A 17,843-nucleotide genomic window follows, 5' to 3' on the forward strand; every position below is an offset into this window, starting at 1 on the left:
ATTTTTCTTCTTCCCATCTTTTGTCATCTTCCTATAAGGAACCTAGATTGTCCTAACCATGTTGAAAACATAGTTCCCATCTCGTTTTTCTGGATTAGATTCTAGGTTGGGCTTGCCGCCAAAAAAATTATAGAACTTCTTACTTTGGTACATGTGTCCTTCCACCAAGAAGCGTCTGTACCCAAGGTAAACTACCTTTCTAGAACCTTCTAGGAAAGACCATGCGGTGTCATCAATGCACACCATGCATCCTATCTTACGTTTCACCTGTTCTGACAAGACAAACAACACTTGGTAATCATTGATGGTGATGAAGATAATGTCTCTTAGATTAAATTCTTGCTGTGTAAAATGGTCGATGATGTCGATACCATTCTTTCATAAAGTTTCCATCTCTTGCATCAAAGGCTTAAGAAAAATATCTATATCGATGCCAAGATGTTTTGGTCCTTGTATAACGATGGATAGCAAAAGGTACTTTCTCTTTTGGAACAACCATGTTGGCAGGTTGTACATCGTCAAGATCACTAGCCATGTACTGTGAGTGCTGGTCCTTTCACCGAACAGATTCATTCCATCTGTACTTAGTGCAAATCGAACATTTCTTGGATCGTTTCCAAATTGTGGATAACGCTCATCAAACTTCTTCCACTGGCGAGCATCGGATGGATATCAAAGCTTTTCGTCACCCTTCCTACGCTTATTTGAATCCCACCATCGCATCAGTTCAGCGTCCTTTGGGTTTGACAAGAAACATCTAAGGCGATCGGTAATAGGGAGTTACCACATGACCAAGGAGGGAATTCTACGCTGCTTCTGAGAAATGCCTAAAGTAGTGTCTTTTGGCTCAACAATGGCAACACTATTCCCTACACCCTTCCTCTTCCTTTTATTCCCATCGGTTGGACCTTGCCTGTCGTCATCACAATAATTGGAATTATTTTTGTACCGACTTGCAAAACATACAAGATATTTGTCCAAGCCTTTGAAAGTATCCCTACGGTACAAGATACAATGGTTTGGACATGCATGAATTCTTTCCACACCAATTGTGAACGGACTAACAAGCTTCTTTGCTCGATATGTGTTGGCGGGCACTCTATTTAGCTTTTGAAGCAACCAAGCCAAGATACGCAGCAGATCATTGAAACTACCATCGGACCAATCGTGCTTAGCCTTTAAAATCAACAGCTCAAGTACGAAACAAAGCACGGTCCAGTGTTTTGGACATCCCTTTGAACGCTCATACACATTCTCCCCCGCTGATTTCTTCACCGTCTCGAAGTTTTCTAACGCGTTTGCACTACCAACCAATAGTTCCGCTTTGGTGTGATGCAACAACTAGCTTAGAAAATCACTCTCATCAAGTTCGTTGTCGCCACTACTATCATAACCATCATTGTCACCACCACCACTATCGCCACCCTCATCAACACCATCATCCAGAGCCACCACCACCATCATCGCCGCCACCCTCCTCAAAACAATCGTAAGCATCAAACTCGACATCTCCCATGATTTCGTCGAGCGGATTCTGAGGGGGTGCTTTCTCACCATGATATGTCTAAATCATGTAGTCTTCAACGAAACCTCGAACCATCACATGCGATCTTATTGTAGTTGTCTCCCTGAATACTCTCATGTTCTTATAGGTTTTGCATGGACAAGCCACCATATTTGTCTTCTCAATCATTGCATTATTCTCGGCAGTTTTAATGAATTTGTTAAGTTCTCCAAGGAAATAGGCGCCTGTTCTTCGTGCTTGGTACATCCATGTCCTATCCATCTCTCTGAACAGCAAAAAAATTACACCATATAAAAACACCATATATATATAATTACACACATGTAGTATTTCCTAATAAACAAATGAAAATATTGAAATCTTGGAAAAAAAATGAAAATTATGTCATGCATGGATCAATATAAAAAACAAATATTCTTCTCTCTCCTCCATGGATATCTTGGAAATTCATCATTCATGAATGAGGCTAAAACATCAAAGTTGATACAAATGATTAGATAATCTTGTTCTCCTACCTAAATAACATAACTTCATCCAAAAGTTTGAGGTAAATGGAGCTCCAAATGACTAATCCACACCTTGGAGATCTAGATCTATCTAGAGGGATATGGAACTCCATTTGAACCTAAAATCTATGCAATAAGCTTCAAAAAGATGAGAAATTAGCATCAACTTACCTCTTATAAGCTCCAACTCTAAGGAAACAAAGTTGAAAACCTTCCCCCACCTTTTTCACTTTTTTCAATTTTCGAGCAGCACCTCCCCTGAGCAGTGACTGTGCTATCGGGAGGAGGAAGAAACCCAGCTGGCTGTTTTGTCGCCCATTTCCAGAGGCGTGTTGTCCCGTGACCTACCCCTAGAGAACCACTTGCAGGGGCGGGTGATAATTTCCAGGAGCGGGTGATGCCGTCACCCGCCACTGGAAAGAGCATTTCCGGGGGTGGGTGCTGCCGTCACCCGCCCCTGGAAATTGCCCCCATTTGCAGGGGCGGGTGAGGGCGGGCCGCATGCTACGTTACCGCTCCCGTTTTGTAGGTGCGGGTGGAAATTTCGTCCATCCTTAGGAAAAAAACACAGGACGCCAGTAGTGAGAATTCGCAGGTTCGATGTCTGTTCCAATTGTTTGTTCAAATCCAACTGCCAGAATGCAATGCAAGTCCATTGCAAGTCTGAAACTATGCCACAAAATGGAACGCAAGTACATCTGATGGACCAGAGTGCGCGATAGAAGCAACGACAGGACATTCTGCAGGTTCAGGACTTCGACTGGGCTCCATGCAGCTCGATCATCAAGACTGCTACTGCTGAAGCGATCACTATGAATGCCACAGGATAAGAGGGCGCGAGACATTCTGCAAACTTGCAGTCTGGAACTCACCAAGAGATCAAGGCTTCAGAACAACTACCATAATGCCGCCTTGTAGTGCCAATATGGTATCTAAGCTACCCATGAAAAATTGTGAAAGGAGTATAATCGTCAGGAAATTCAAAAAACAAATACGATGCTGATGAGGGCTTCCGTCTAATGGACCCTGAATGAACTCGCAACCGGCAGGTCCTTCCACGAGTCGCGCCCTAAGCAAATCACCAAGGTCCCGCAGCTCAACCGCAGGCCAGACCTCCAGGACAGAAGCACGGCAATTGGCGCTGGGATCGGGAACCTCCTCGTCCATCGAGTTCAGTCGCCGTGCATGCGCGTCGATCGCCGGTGGCCGAAGTTCAGCCGGACAATTGCCACGACGCATCTCTGTGGCTCTGTTCAGTCGCCTGATGGTGGTCCAGCAAATTAAACTTCAGAATCTACTCGCATGGGTCTTGCATTGGATCCCACACGGAAAAAAAAAGCAAGTATGCATAGCACCTGAGGAATAAAAACCTGGCGTGCAGAAAATGGTCACTTGAATGAGACTACCGAATACAAACATAAAGCAAAGTCAGGAAAGAAAAGGGGCGAATAAAGTTTAGAATAAGATGACTTGATCAAGTAATGCCATGAGTGAGGGAGTGCCGGACACAGGCAGCCTAGGCAGGCATGAACGGACAGTGATGCTATCTGTTCACACCCGTTCCATCAGCTCTACTATTCAAATACTGCCTTCATCCCAAATTAAGCACCAGGATTTGGCATAAAAGGGCATAGAAGACGCATGAGATGGAGAACATGAGAGATGAATTCCCCTCCGGTGCTGAGATGCTCGTAGTGAAAAGCTGCCCCGCAACGAGGCGCCGTGTAGAAAAGCACCTCCAGCCACACCTCCGAGATGAGGTCCCAGCGGGAAGCTTCGTCGTCGATGGCCATTAGCTCCCGGGCCACTGCATAGACACGAGACAGCACTGGAGTGTATATCACTTCCTCCGTCCACCGCCGAAGTTCCTGCGACCGACTGGTGGTAGCAGCAGCATCCTTGCTGGCCGGTTCTTCATTCTTGTCAGGGTGAGCCACCTTCAGCATCGAGCCTTTCTGCTGTTCTTCTTTCTTCATAGCCTCAATCACCTCCATGATAGCCTCCTTCTCATCTAGATTACCCTGTGGAGACTGTCGACCTGAAATGATTTCTTTGAGCTCTTCATGAGCTTGCTCATGTGCAAGCCGGGAGATGCTTGTGAGCATCACATCGCACTTGAACACAAGGTACATGATATAAAGAGACAGCTCTCTGCTCATCATCTTCTTCTTCTTCGCTTCGTCAGTTTCTGTGTCCTCAGAGAAGTAGCAGATGTCCGTTGCGATGTGCAAGATGAGGACACTTCTCGGGAATTCAACTCTGCTGCTGACGCTCATGTGCAGTGCAGCATAGCCTGACCTTCTAGTTTCTGGAACTTGATGGCTGCCCATCCACTTCTCAAGTGCTCGTTCACCACGGAAGCTTGCAATGTCCCACTCTTGTCTACATGTTTGCAACAATAACTTGTCGAGGACGAGCAACTTGAGATCATCAGTAACAGGAGCTGGACCCTTTTACTCCATTTTGACTTCCTTCAAAACTTAGCTTCAGGTTCCTTTCTTCATGGAAATAATCATAATCATGAGCTGGTGCATATGGATGACCAGAAATAATTTAATCTTCAGAGGTATACCACCAACAATGCAAGGGGTCATCCTGCGGTTTAAGTCCACCTATTCCTTAGTCCTGCATAGAGTTAAAGAGGCCTCCAAACAATCTATGGTTGAATGGCTAGAGCTTATGTTGTAATCTTCATGATTTTCTTTTTATCCTTCTCTGTTTCTTAGATTCAAACTGGTTTGCTCTTTGCTCTTTGTAATCCCTTTACATCTTTTTTCTTTATCAATATATAACCAGCAGGGCTAAAGCCCTCCTGTTTCCATAAAAAAAAAACAGGTGTGCGTGTCGTGTCAAAGAACTCGACACACCAAGCACCGAAGCATTTACCGGTCCATTTCCGTAAGGATGGCATGCATGCGTTACTAGTGTTGTATCTACTTATCATGCTGTATTGTGCTAGCTCTTCTGACCACTGTTTTGTTGTTTGCCAGCCTTGAGGAACGAAGCAGTTGCCAAGACACATGATTGCCCATTCACGTGCCGTTCCCGGACGGAATGGTTTTCTCGCAAGGGAAACAATGGACGTGAAGACAGGCAGCAGATCAAGGACTATGGCTCCTACAAGCAATAGGTAGGACACGATGATATCCGCTTGACTATAGGGTCTCTTCTTTTCGGCAGCTGCAAAGAGCACCAGGGCTATGGTAGTTGACAGATACTGGAAGAGGATGGGTATCAGGAAGATGAGGTTCGTGAATAACTCTAAGACATAACGATTTTCAACATGCCTATCTAGAAGAAAACCAACATAAAAAGGAAGCAGAGTTTTGGTGTAGAGGGCTCTGTAGGATCCTACCATAATTGCTGCCACGTACTGATAGGCCATGCACCGGTCTGTATAGTTTTCCAAATGGGCCGCCCGGCCCTAGCCCGGCACTAACCCATCCTGGCCCGGCACTAATAGGCCCGGCACTATTAGGCCCGAAGGATTTTCGTGCCGGGCTGGGCTGGCACTGCGTGCCGAGGAGGCGGTCCAGGCCCGGCCCTACGACCTTTTTATCGGGCTGGGCCAGCCCACAACACGACGGGCCATGCCGTGCTAGTGCCCGGCCCGGCACTAGCAGCGGCGGCCGGCCCCCCGCGTCGGCCCCTGGCGGCGGCGGCGGCGGTCGGCCCCCCGCGGGACGGCGGCGGCTGCCGGCCCCCCGCGTCGGCCTCGGGCGGCGGCGGCGGTCGGCTCCCTCGCGTCGGCCCCTGGCGGCTGCGGCGGCGGCGGTCGGCCCCCTCGCGGACGGCGGCGGCTGCCGGTCCCCAGCGTCGGCCTAGGGCGGCGGCGGCGGTCGACCCCCCGCGTCGGCCTCGGGCGGCGGCGGCGGTCGGCCCCCCGAGACGGCTCCTGGCGGCGGTGGCGGCGGCCGGCCCCCCGCGTCGGCCCCTGGCGGCGGCGGCGGCGGCCGGCCCCCCGCGTCGGCCTCGGGCGGCGGCGGCGGCCCCCCGTGTCGGCCCCAAGCAGCAGGAGGAGGGTGGGATTGTGGGAAGACCAGGAGGCGGACGGGTGGATGGCCAAATGGGGGGAACTGGAAAGGATAAGGTAGGGTTCTTCATTTATATGCTAGTTAGATCGGGCCACATCGGGCCGGCTCAAAAATCGTGCCGGGCTCGTGCTGGCCCAGCGTGCCGGGGAGGCGGCCCAGGCCCGGCACTATCATCGTGCCGGGCCAGCCCTGGCACTATTCACTTCATGTCGGGCCCGTGCTCGTGCCGTGCTTTTTAGTGTCGGGCCTCGGGCCGCCCAACGGGCCTGGCCCATTTGGAAATCTTTGCCGGTCTGGGCGATTCTTAAACTCCTCCAGCATGTCCGGTAGCTCGTCGGCAAATTGGATGAGCCACGAGTCATTGACCACAGCATCCACTGACATGATGTGAATAAGATCTGGAAAGGTAAGTCCACCAGTCATTCGGCCTACAAATTTCCAGCACATGTCAGCAACGAACATTATTTCAAAGATTTCTTCTATCATTCTTCGAGCACCGGACATTCCATGGCCGAGACGCTCTATCGAATCCGATACACTACCAAGGGATAAAGCCCGGAGACTCTTTGGACTGGAATAGTAAAGGCATAAGGTGCGCCCAGCGTACTTGAAGAATCCACGGAAGAACGCGAGCACCATGGCAGCCCTGAGCCGGGCGTCCGGCCAAGATGACTTGGACACCACGTACCCGGCCATGGCCACCTGCGAGACCAAGCTCAGCAGATGCCTCGTCCACAGCTCGTTGTCCTGTTTCGAGAAGGCAGTGATGGTGTCCTGCCCCCCAAAGGTGGACTAGCACGAACGGCGCCCAGAAGAACATGAGCTCGTGGCTCGGGCCCCTCACGTAGACCGCGAGGTGGCCAAGCACGAAGATGGCCACAGTGTCGGCCGACAGGTAGGCCAGCCATAGGGCCATCATAATCACGCGCGACCCGCTCCGCCTCCGCATATCCGCTGTGAGGAAGAGGAAGACTTGTAGGAAGAGGCTCACAAGGATCAGGCAGTGGATCCCCCACTCGTCCCACAGTTCTTTGGCATGCTCCAAATCGACGCTGAAAATCGAGTAGAGGAGTTATTTACCCTTTTTTTTAACTACTCCCTCTATCCTAAAATATAAAACACGGTCAAACTTGGCAGGTCTCCAATTCTAGCATTTTACTCTTAATATCTCCTATACTATAATGGGATGAAGGGAATATGTAATTAATTGCGTGGAGCAAACCATACTAAAGCACTTGAAATCAATAATTAATTCATGTTCGTGTGTTTCTCCGATTAAAAAAACATCATCATTAATCCTGATATTTTCTGAACATGAAAATTATATTTATCCTCTAAGATAGTACCACATTCTATTACGTACATATTCCGATTAAACAGTAACTGAAACATCAATGTCACGGGGTTAGGATAGAAAAATAAAAGGGGTGCTATAGGGGTGTAAGAGCCTCAATGGCGGCCTTCCTCCACCCCTCAATGGCGCCACGATAGTATAAAAAATATGGCACCAGCATAGCCCTACCACGGCCTCCTGGCCATCTCTCCCATTTTCAAGAGCATTCTAGTAGATAGATAAAGATGAGGAGTACACCGTTATATTGGCATCAGAAAAATAAAGAGAAGTCAACTTTGTTCCATGTTACAAATTACCGCTACTATTGCATAAATATTCCGATCAAACAGTAACTGAAACATCAGTGTTACGGGGTTAGGCTAGAAAATAAAAGGAGGTGGTATAGGGGTGTAAGAGCCTCAATGGCAGCCTTCCTCCACCCCTCAATGGCGCCACGATAGTATAAAAAAAATGGCACCACTGTAGCGCTACCACAGCCTCCTGGCCATCTCTCCCATTTTCAAGAGCATTCTAATAAGATGAGGAGGTCACCATTATATTGGCATCAGAAAAATAAAGAAAACGTCAACTTTGTTCCATGTTACAAATTACCGCTACTGAAGTATACTATGTGCCTATTCAATTTATTAACTTGCATACATATTTTTAGTGCTACTTGGTAACAGGAATTGGCACTGGTACACTAAAGTATCAGGATTTGTGTTTGTTACAAACTGGTACTGATGATGTGCGAACAGTATAAAAAGGGTGTACACATATCCTCAGGTTTTAGTACTCCTACTTGGAAGAGAAAACTACTTGCATATATGCTTTTGAATTACTTCCAAATTTGCAATTAGAATATCTTAAGTTTGTTTCCGAAATAACTTGCTTATTTTATTTGCTCTTAAAGAAACCCATGCCTCTGCCCTAAAAAAATGAAATTCTTGTATATGCATGTTTGTATGGAAAAGTAACGATAAGGCTCCATTTGGGACGCATTTTACGAGCTCTGGCTTGAGTTGTTTTTCACAAACCGAGACATTGTAGTGCAAAACCATTTCACAAATTGAGACAAAAACAAACTAGAAGCTAGGTGAAGCTAATTTTTTTGAGTTCACTGGTTTTGACTTTAGAAATGCTCAAGATCATAAGATCCTTCGTATCGAAGTTTGAGGATAAAAACTTCTTTGTCTCTTGCAGTAGACTGATATCACTGCTCGCAAGTAAGATATCATCCACATACAGAATTAGGAAAATGTATTTCCTATTTTTGAACTTTGCATAGACACAATTGTCCTCTGTATTCTCTTGAAACCCAAATTTCTTAATTATATCATTAAACTTTAGATACTATTGTCTAAAGGCTTCCTTTAATCCATAAATGGATTTCTTTAGACGACATCCCATATTCTCTTTGCCTTCCATGATAAAACCCTTAGGTTGTTTCATGTAGACATTTTCTTCTAAATCCCCATTTAGAAATGCCGTCTTTACATCCATCTGATGTAACTCTAAGTCAAAATGTGCAACCAATGCCATTATGATTCTGAAGGAGTCTTTACATGAGATAGGAGAAAAAGTCTTATTGTAATCTATTCCTTCTCTTTGTGTAAAGCCTTTTGCCACAAGTCTCGCCTTATACCTTTCTATATTCCCTTTGGAGTCACATTTCGTCTTGTAGACCCATTTACAGCCTACTGTTTTGGCTCCTTTAGGAATTTCTTCAAGTTCCCAAACTTTGTTGGAACTCATCGATTTCATCTCATCTTCCATGGCCTCTAGCCACTTTGATGAGTGAACATTTTTCATGGCTTCCTCATATGAAGTGGGATCACCTTCTATATGAACTTCTTCTGTATTATAAATTTTATAGTCATCAGAAATAGCTGATCTTCTGACTCTTTGAGACCTTCTAGGCCCCTCACTTTCGGGCACATTCTGTGCCTCTGCTTGTGGCACATCATCCAGAGGTGGCTGCTGCAACTCTTCCTCGTGTGTAATGATGGGTTCAATTGGCTCCTGAAGGACAGGTTCCAAAAAGTCACTCATCGTTTCCACGGGTGGAATCACAACACACAAATGTCACGTGCATGTCTATTCCTTCGGTACAAGCGACAGAAAATTGGGAATTTATTACAAGCATTGTTACACAATAACTATGTAATATATGTATGTATGATAATGATCGGATTGTCGTCACTAAGCACCAGGATCTGGCATAAAAGGGCCTAGAAGACGCATGAGAAGGAGAACATGAGAGATGAATTCCCCCCCGGTGCTGAGATGCTCGTAGTGGAAAGCTGCCCCGCAACGAGGCGCCGTGTAGAAAAGCACCTCCAGCCACACCTCCGAGATGAGGTCCCAGCGGGAAGCTTCGTCATCGATGGCCATTAGCTCCTGGGCCACTGCATGGGCACGAGACAGCACTGGAGCGTACATAGCTTCTTCCGTCCACCGCAGAAGTTCCTGCGACCGACTGGTGGTAGCAGCAGCATCCTTGCTGGCCGGTTCTTCATTCTTGTCATGGTGAGCCACCTCCTGCATCGAGCCTTGCTGCTGCTGTTCTTCTTTCTTCATAGCCTCAAGCACCTCCATGATAGCCATAGCCATAGCCTCCTCCTCACGTGCAATCCCGCCAAGCCGTGAACTGATGAAATTGAGCCCTCCATGAGCTTCCTCATGTGCAATCCGGGAGATGCTTGTGAGCATCACATCGCACTTGAACACAAGGTACATGATATAAAGAGACAGCTCTCTGCTCATCATCTTCTTCTTCTTCGCTTCGTCAGGTTCTGTATCACGGCCTTTATCCTCAGAGAAGTAGCAGATGTCCGTTGCGATGTGCAAGATGAGGACACTTCTCGGGAATTCAACTCTGCTGCTGACGCTCATGTGCAGTGCAGCATAGCCTGACCTTCCAGGTTCTGGAACTTGATGGCTGCCCATCCACTTCTCAAGTGCTCGCTCACCACGGAAGCTGGCAATATCCCACTCTTGTCTACTTGCTTGCAACAATAACTTGTCGAGGACGAGCAACTTGAGATCATCAGTAACAGGTGTGCGTGTCGTGTCAAAGAACTCGACACACCAAGCACCGAAGCATTTACCGGTCCATTTCCGTAAGGATGGCATGCATGCGTTACTAGTGTTGTATCTACTTATCATGCTGTATTGTGCTAGCTCTTCTGACCACTGTTTTGTTGTTTGCCAGCCTTCAGGAGCGAGGCAGCTGGCAAGACACAAGCATGCCCATTCACCTGCCGTTCCCGGACGGAATGGTTCTCTCGTATGGGAAACAATGGACGTGAAGACAGGCAGCAGATCAAGGACTATGGCTCCTACAAGCAATACGTAGGACACGATGATATCCGCTTGACTATAGTGTCTCTTCTTTTCGGCAGCTGCAAAGAGCACCAGGGCTATGGCAGTTGACAGATACTTGAAGAGGATGTGTATCAGGAAGCTGAGGATAATGGATAGTTGACAGTTTTGGTGCCGATCTTTAACATCTAGAAGATAAAAAGCATAAATAGGAAGCACAGTTTTGGTGTATAGAGCTTTGTAGGATTCTACCAGAAGTGCGGCCACGTACTGATAGGTTATGCACCGGTCTGGGCGATTCTTAAACTCCTCCAGCATGTCCGGTAGCTCGTCGGCAGCTATGATGAGCCACTCGTCATTGACCACAGCATCCACTGACATGATCTGCATGTGATCTGGATAGGCATGATCGGTACTTTCGCCTACAAATTTCCAGCACATGTCAGCAACGAACATTATTTCAAACCTTTCTTTTATTTTTGCTCTGGATGTCACTTTTTCCCGCAGACTCCTTATCGTTTCTGACAAATGACCAAGGGATGAAGCCCGGAGACTCTTTGGACTGGAATAGTAAAGGCATAAGGTGCGCCCAGCGTACTTGAAGAATCCACGGAGGAACATGAGCACCATGGCAGCCCTGAGCCGGGCGTCCGGCCAAGATGACTTGGACACCACGTACCCGGCCATGGCCACCTGGGATACCAAGCTCAGCAGATGCCTCATCCACAGCTCGTTGTCCTGCTTCGAGAAGGCAGTGATGGTGTCCTGCCCCCCAAGGTGGACTAGCACGAACGGCGCCCAGAAGAACATGAGCTCGTGGCTCGGGGCCCTCACGTATACCGCGAGGTGGCCGAGCACGAAGATGGCCACAGTGTCGGCCGACAGGTAGGCCAGCCATAGGATCGTCATCATCACGCGCGACCCGCACCGCCTCCGCATATCCGCTGTGAGGAAGAGGAAGACTTGTAGGAAGAGGCTTACAAGGATCAGGCAGTGGATCCCCCACTCGTCCCACAGTTCTTTGGCATGCTCCAAATTGACGCTGAAAATCGAGGAGAGGAGTTATTTGTCCTTTTTTTTAACTACTTCCTCTATCCTAAAATATAAAAAAGGTCAAACTTGGCAGGATCTCCAATTCTAGCATTTTACTCTTAATATCTCCTATACTATAATGGGATGAAGGGAATATGTAATTAATTGCGTTGAGCAAACCACACTTGAAATCAATAATTAATTCATGTTCGTGTTTCTCTGGTCTAAAAAAGACACCATTATTAATCCTGATATTTTCTGAACATGGAAATTATATTTATCCTCCAAGATAGTACCACATTCTATTGCGTGCATATTCCGATCAAACAGTAACCGAAACATCAATGTCACGAGGTTAGGCTAGAAAATAAAAGGGGTGCTATAGGGGTGTAAGAGCCTCAATGGCGGCCTTCCTCCACCCCTCAATGGCGCCACGATAGTATAAAAAATATTGCACCAGCATAGCCCTACCACGGCCTCCTGGCCATCTATCCCATTTTCAAGAGCATTCTAGTAGATAGATAAAGATGAGGAGTACACCGTTACATTGGCATCAGAAAAATAAAGAGAACATCAACTTTGTTCCATGTTACAAATTACCGCTACTGAAATATACTATGTGCCTATTCAATTTATTAACTTGCATACATATTTTTAGTGCTAGTTGGTAACAGGAATTGGCACTGGTACACCAAAGTATCAGGATTTGTGTTTGTTACAAACTGGTACTGATGATGTGCGAACAGTATAAAAAGGGTGTACACGTATCCTCAGGTTTTAGTACTCCTACTTGGAAGAGAAAACTACTTGCATATATGCTTTTGATACTTCCAAATTTGCAATTAGACTATCTTAAGTTTGTTTCCGAAATAAATTGCTTATTTTATTTGCCATGCCTCTGCCCCTAAAAAAATGAAAATCTTGTATATGCAAGTTTCTATGGAAAAGTAATGATAAGGGTCCATTTGGGAGGCATTTTAGGGGCTCTGGCTTGAGTTGTTTTTGGCAAACTGAGACATTGTAGTGCAAAACCATTTCACAAATTGAGGCAAAAACAAACTGGAAGCTAGGTGAAGCCAATTTCTTTGAGTTCTCTGGTTTTGACTTTAGAAATGCTCAAGATCACAAGGATAGCATTTGAGGAAATCAATAAAAAGAACAGATCATAATTCCAAAAATAGGCCTGTGCTACATAACCGTAATGTTCGCCCATTCCGTTTATACTCAAGACCAAGAATAATAGGGCTATGCAGCCTCAGTATTAACACTTTAGAGAGTATTTTACATAAGAAAAGGAAAACAAGAAGCTTAAATCTTGTTACCTTTGTTTTCCCATCAGATGGCCACCGCAAGCCTGCCCATCACTTCTCACTGGCCTCATTTTATTTAGTCAGGTGAATAATAAGCAAGCACAGCGTATGGTGTTCTGCGCTCGTATTTAAGCAAGCACAGCCTCTAACGATGGAGTGAGAATGACAACTCACGCGCTTTTAGTCAGGTGCTTGCTTGCTTCGACGAAGAGGAAAAGTGCATATGCAAACTGCCTACGTACTCTATGCCTTTTGTGTGTCTGCTCACAGAAGGGGAATCAGTTCTTTGCTCTAGGATGCTGCAAAGAATACCAACTACTAATGAGCTCATAAAGGGATCATGTGCATACAGCTTTATATAAAACTATGAAATATGCATGTGTATTGCTATCAGGGTCGCCCTATGACCTAGACGAGACGCCAATCAACGATTAGGAATCGAAGGTTCTGCGCCTGCAACCTCAACCTCATCTCGGCGACAAAGCATCTGAACCGAACATTCAGCAATCTCCCAATCTGAATGACTGAATATATCCAGAAAAGCATCGAGTGTTCCTGTCAGCAAGGAGCCTGAATATTCACACCCAATTCTGAACATTCCTCAAACTGGTATCAACCTATGACAAAACCACGAACAGAGTATAATCATCAGGAAATTCTAAGAAATATGCGCGCAATGAGCTCCCTACTTCATTTACAGTTGCAGGAAAAGGAATGTGCAATGCTGAGAATTTGTTTTTCTCGGCAGGGAGGGAAGGCATGTACTGCTTGAATTTGGCCGTGCTTTTCTTACCCTTGTGCATATGTCAAAGCTTTCCGTTTTTGTGTTTCTTAGTCCTTTTACCTCATCTTTGTGCATTTCAGGTAGCTCCAACCCTTCTGTTGACAGGTATTACAATCTTTGTAAATTTTCATGTTTGCATGTTGTAGACGTCTCTAGTCCATGATCCGCTTGAATCTTTCATCGCCTCAGCTCGCCGGAACGCCGCCGGCGCCTCCGTCACTCTGAACCCTCTCCTGCGTGTCTCCATCTCCATGACGGCACCTTCAGCTTCGATAACACGCAGCAGAGCGGAGCTAGTGGCATCCGTGTCAGCAAGGGCCCCTCATCTTGTGTTAGGTGATAATCACTGTCATTCTCATCAGCACTAAACCACTGGCTTCGCATGCTTGTCCTCGTCCTCTTTCATAGGATCACGCTCATGTTCTTCCTTGGCAAAGTGGAAACACTTTGATCCCCCTTTTCAGATATGCTTTCGTTTCATAGGACAATAATTTTGAGCTTAAATTCCACAGCTTGCAAGCTGACCCTCACTGGAACAGTTTCAGTGATCGAGAGTGTTGCACTTCGTCCTCCCCTTGGTCGTTGGTCCTCACCGGCGACAAGCCAACAAACCAAGCCATGGGCTCCACCGAGCAGCACCACGGCGCCGCCGATGTCGTCATCGCTGCGCCGCTGCTCCCCTCGCCATCACCGGAGCCGCCGCGCCGGAACATGTTCGCCTTCGTCTGCGCCACGCTTGCCTCCATGACGACCATCCTCATGGGCTACAACCTCGCGCTGATGAGCGGCGCGGAGCTGTTCATGCGGGAGGACCTTGGGCTCACCGACGAGCAGGTCGAGGTGCTGTCGGGGTCCATGAACGTGTTCATGCTGGGCTCCATCCTCGCCGCTGGCTGGGCCGCGGACGCCGTCGGCCGCCGCGGCACCATCGTGCTCGCCAACGCCTTCCTCATGGCCGGCGCGCTCGCCATGTCGCTGGGCGGCAGCTACACCGCGCTCCTTGCCGCGCGGTTCGTCACAAGCGTCGGCGTCGGGTTCGCCGTCGTCGTGGCCCCGGTCTACGCCGCCGAGATCGCGCCGGCGTCCACGCGCGGCATGCTTTCCTCTCTGCCGGAGATCTTCGTCAACGCCGGGATCCTTCTTAGCTACGTCTCCAACTATGCCTTGGCCGGCCTGCCGCTGCGTCTCGGCTGGCGCGCCATGTTCGCCGCCGGCGTCGCGCCGCCCGTGCTGCTCGCGGCCGGCGTGCTCGCCATGCCGGAATCGCCTCGCTGGCTCGCCATGCGCGGGCGCGACGCCGAGGCGCGGGCGGTGCTATCTCGCACGTCCGACACGCCGGCCGAGGCCGACGACCGGCTCAGGGAGATCAAGGACGCCATCGCGGCGGCGCAGGGCAACGACGACGCCGGCGTTCGGAGGGACCTGCCGCTCTTCGGGCCATCATCGCCGACGACGATCCGGCGGATCTTCACCGACGTTCTTGCCCTCCAATTCTTCCACCAGGCCTCTGGCATCGACATCATCGTGTTGTACACCCCGCTGGTGCTCAAGAAAGCAGGCATCTCGTCGAACAGATCCGTCCTCGCCGCCACCGTCGCCGTCGGCGTCGTCAAGACGGGCCTCATCCTCGTGGCCACGCTCTTCTCCGACCGTGTCGGCCGGCGGCCGCTCCTCCTCGCCAGCACGGCCGGCATCGCCGTGTCGCTGACCTCGCTGGCGATCACGCTGTGCGCCGCCAGCGTGACGACAGCCGCGAGCGTGGCGGCGGCGTGCGTCGCGTCCCTGCTGGCCTACGTCGCGGCGTTCTCGGTCGGCCTCGGCCCGCTGGCGCAGGCGTACAGCGCGGAGATCCTGCCGCTCCGGCTGCGCGCGCGGGGCACGAGCCTCGGCACGGCGGTGAACAGGCTGACGTGTGGGGTCCTGAGCATGACGTTCATCTCCCTCGCCAACACCATCTCCATGGCCGGGTGCTTCTTCCTGTACGCCGGCGCGGCTGTGGCCGCGTGGGTGTTCGTGTATGTGCGGCTCCCGGAGACGAGAGGACGGAGCTTGGAGGACATGGACCAGCTGTTCTCCAAGTGATCATCATCGACCAATGGGATGGTGCGAGTCAGCTGCTAATGGTGGATCGATCTTACCGATTCGTATTATCACCACACTTCGTATGAAGCTTTGCTACTCAAACAGAAAATTCGTATGAAGCTTTCCTACCGATTCGTGCATGATCTCCATTTCTCCTGAGTCCTGAATCCTGATGAAGATAACCATCCAGTCGTCCAAGGACGTCAAGCCGAGACTTCATCGCACAGCTCAAGTCCGCGGCGTCGGCGGGCGCGGCGACGGCGCCCCGGCCGCCGTCGGACGGCACGATGCAGTGCGTGGCGGCGCACCTCTGGCGGGGCGTCACGAGGGCGCGCGGGCTCGGCGGCGGCGAGCTCACGACGCTGCGTGTCGCCACGCTGCGCCCCTGCCGTGGACGAAGTGCTCTGGGCACGGCCGGCCGCCGCCGCGAGGGAGCTCGTGTCCGCGCCGCTGCAGCACGCGGCGACGCTGGTGTGTCCCGGGCGGTGTCCTGCGTCGGCGATCGCTACTTCCAGCCGGAACCGGCAACCTTCTCGCTCGTCGAGTTCGACACCACCAAGACTTCAGGTGCGGGGATCACAGCGATGCCACCATCCGCCCATCTCCACCCGCCGTCGCTGCGCGCCGCAACAGCCTCCTCTGCTTGAGTCCACCGTGGAATCAGTCCAGGGACCTACCTACGAGAAGTTAGATAGGGAAAGTGAAAAGTACGCATCGGTAATATTTCAATTAACCTCCTAAATTGGATCGCGATTAATAGTTGCGATCCAAATCAGGAGGCACGTGTAAAATACGCGTCCAGAACATTTCAAATAAACCCCTGAACTGGAAAATGCGTTGGCCGGCCGGGATCGGCGATGGCTCCGGCCGCCGGCGTTGCAGCCAGGGACCTCTTCACGTGACACGTGCACGGGCAGGCCGCGGCGCCACGCGCAGAGACCACATCGTTTCGTCGCCTCCCTTCCATTCCCTCTCCGGTCACCAGCGTCGCAATGGCGGTGGCCCATCCTGCTCGGCTCGTCGTCACCGGAAACGTCGACGTCGTGCTCTGGGCGCAGCCGGCCGCCGACGCGGGGGAGCTCGAGCCCATGCCGCGGCGCTGGTGTCCCGCATGGACGGCCGCTACTTCCGGTCCTTCAACGATTCCGCGAGCTCCGGCCGGGGCGGCGGAGGCCGAGGGGCTGGCTCCGGCGGCCGACCAGGCGAGGACGGTGCGCAGCCTGGACTTGGAGCGGGCGTAGGTGTACAGCCTAGCAGGCATCCCATCCGGGCGTTCCTGTATAGTGTACACGCTCGGGGGCTACCTGCCGGAGGAGGGCCTCGTGTTCACCGAATCCTCTTCGTCCGGTGACGGAGGCATCGACGCTCCGGCGGGCCTGTTCGGCCTCGCCATGGACGTCTTCAAGGCCTGCTGCTACAACCTGGCCACGGCAGAAGCACGGATTTAGGCAGGCGTGCCATGGACCTATGGTCGGTGCCGAAATGCAGGATTTGTTTCAGTCTAGGGACAATGCAATGTTGATCTCAAATGTTTCAGGGATCTTCGAGCATTTCAGTTGGTATATCAGCTATGTTATTCACTGGTGTAAACCATTATTTCGGCTAGTTCCAGCTCTTTTGTTGGCAGGTACAACCATTGTTTAGACTGAACGAATTGCTTTTAGAAAAGAAGACAGGATGGCCAAATGAAACCATGACTACAACCACGGTCATATAAAAAGAAGCAGCCAGCTAGAGGCTCTCAATGGGTGAGGGTGCAATTGTTCAGCTCCCAGTAACAATCTGTCTTCTACTCCACTTGTTTCTGGAACAGCTTACTGCTTAGCATGAATCCTGAAGGACTTCACTGAATACAACTGTCTGTAGACTAATTGTTAGCTTATGTTCAGAAAAAGTGAAACAGCATGAACTTC

At 49.8% G+C, this 17,843-nt stretch overlaps 2 protein-coding genes across 2 annotated transcripts; one reads left to right on the forward strand and one right to left on the reverse strand.

Moving 5' to 3' along the window:
• Positions 1-9,473: 9,473 nt before the first annotated feature.
• LOC111258195 lies at positions 9,474-13,151 on the reverse strand. Its single transcript, XM_022829077.1, has 2 exons — positions 13,077-13,151; positions 9,474-11,764 (listed from the first exon to the last, which is right to left on the reverse strand). The coding sequence occupies exons 1-2, from the start codon at positions 13,133-13,135 to the stop codon at positions 9,601-9,603; spliced, it is 2,223 nt and encodes a 740-aa protein (XP_022684812.1). The 5' UTR covers positions 13,136-13,151; the 3' UTR covers positions 9,474-9,600.
• An 883-nt stretch (positions 13,152-14,034) lies between these two features.
• LOC101761057 (polyol transporter 5) lies at positions 14,035-16,827 on the forward strand. Its single transcript, XM_004979746.3, has one exon. It carries the CDS (start codon positions 14,467-14,469, stop codon positions 15,928-15,930), a length of 1,464 nt encoding a protein of 487 aa, XP_004979803.1. The 5' UTR covers positions 14,035-14,466; the 3' UTR covers positions 15,931-16,827.
• The last annotated feature ends 1,016 nt before the right edge of the window (positions 16,828-17,843 follow it).

The sequence above is a fragment of the Setaria italica genome, chromosome VIII (genome assembly GCF_000263155.2).
Source record: "Setaria italica strain Yugu1 chromosome VIII, Setaria_italica_v2.0, whole genome shotgun sequence".
Lineage (NCBI taxonomy): Eukaryota > Viridiplantae > Streptophyta > Magnoliopsida > Poales > Poaceae > Setaria > Setaria italica.

Bases quoted from the DNA above. Each gene is read 5' to 3' on its own strand.
- LOC111258195 (XM_022829077.1), bottom strand. From the start codon at position 13,135: ATGAGGCCAGTGAGAAGTGATGGGCAGGCTTGCGGTGGCCATCTGATG. The intron at 11,765-13,076 runs GTAACAAGATTT...CTCGATTTTCAG, and splicing joins CATCTGATGGGAAAACAAAG to CGTCAATTTGGAGCATGCCA.
- LOC101761057 (XM_004979746.3), top strand. From the start codon at position 14,467: ATGGGCTCCACCGAGCAGCACCACGGCGCCGCCGATGTCGTCATCGCT.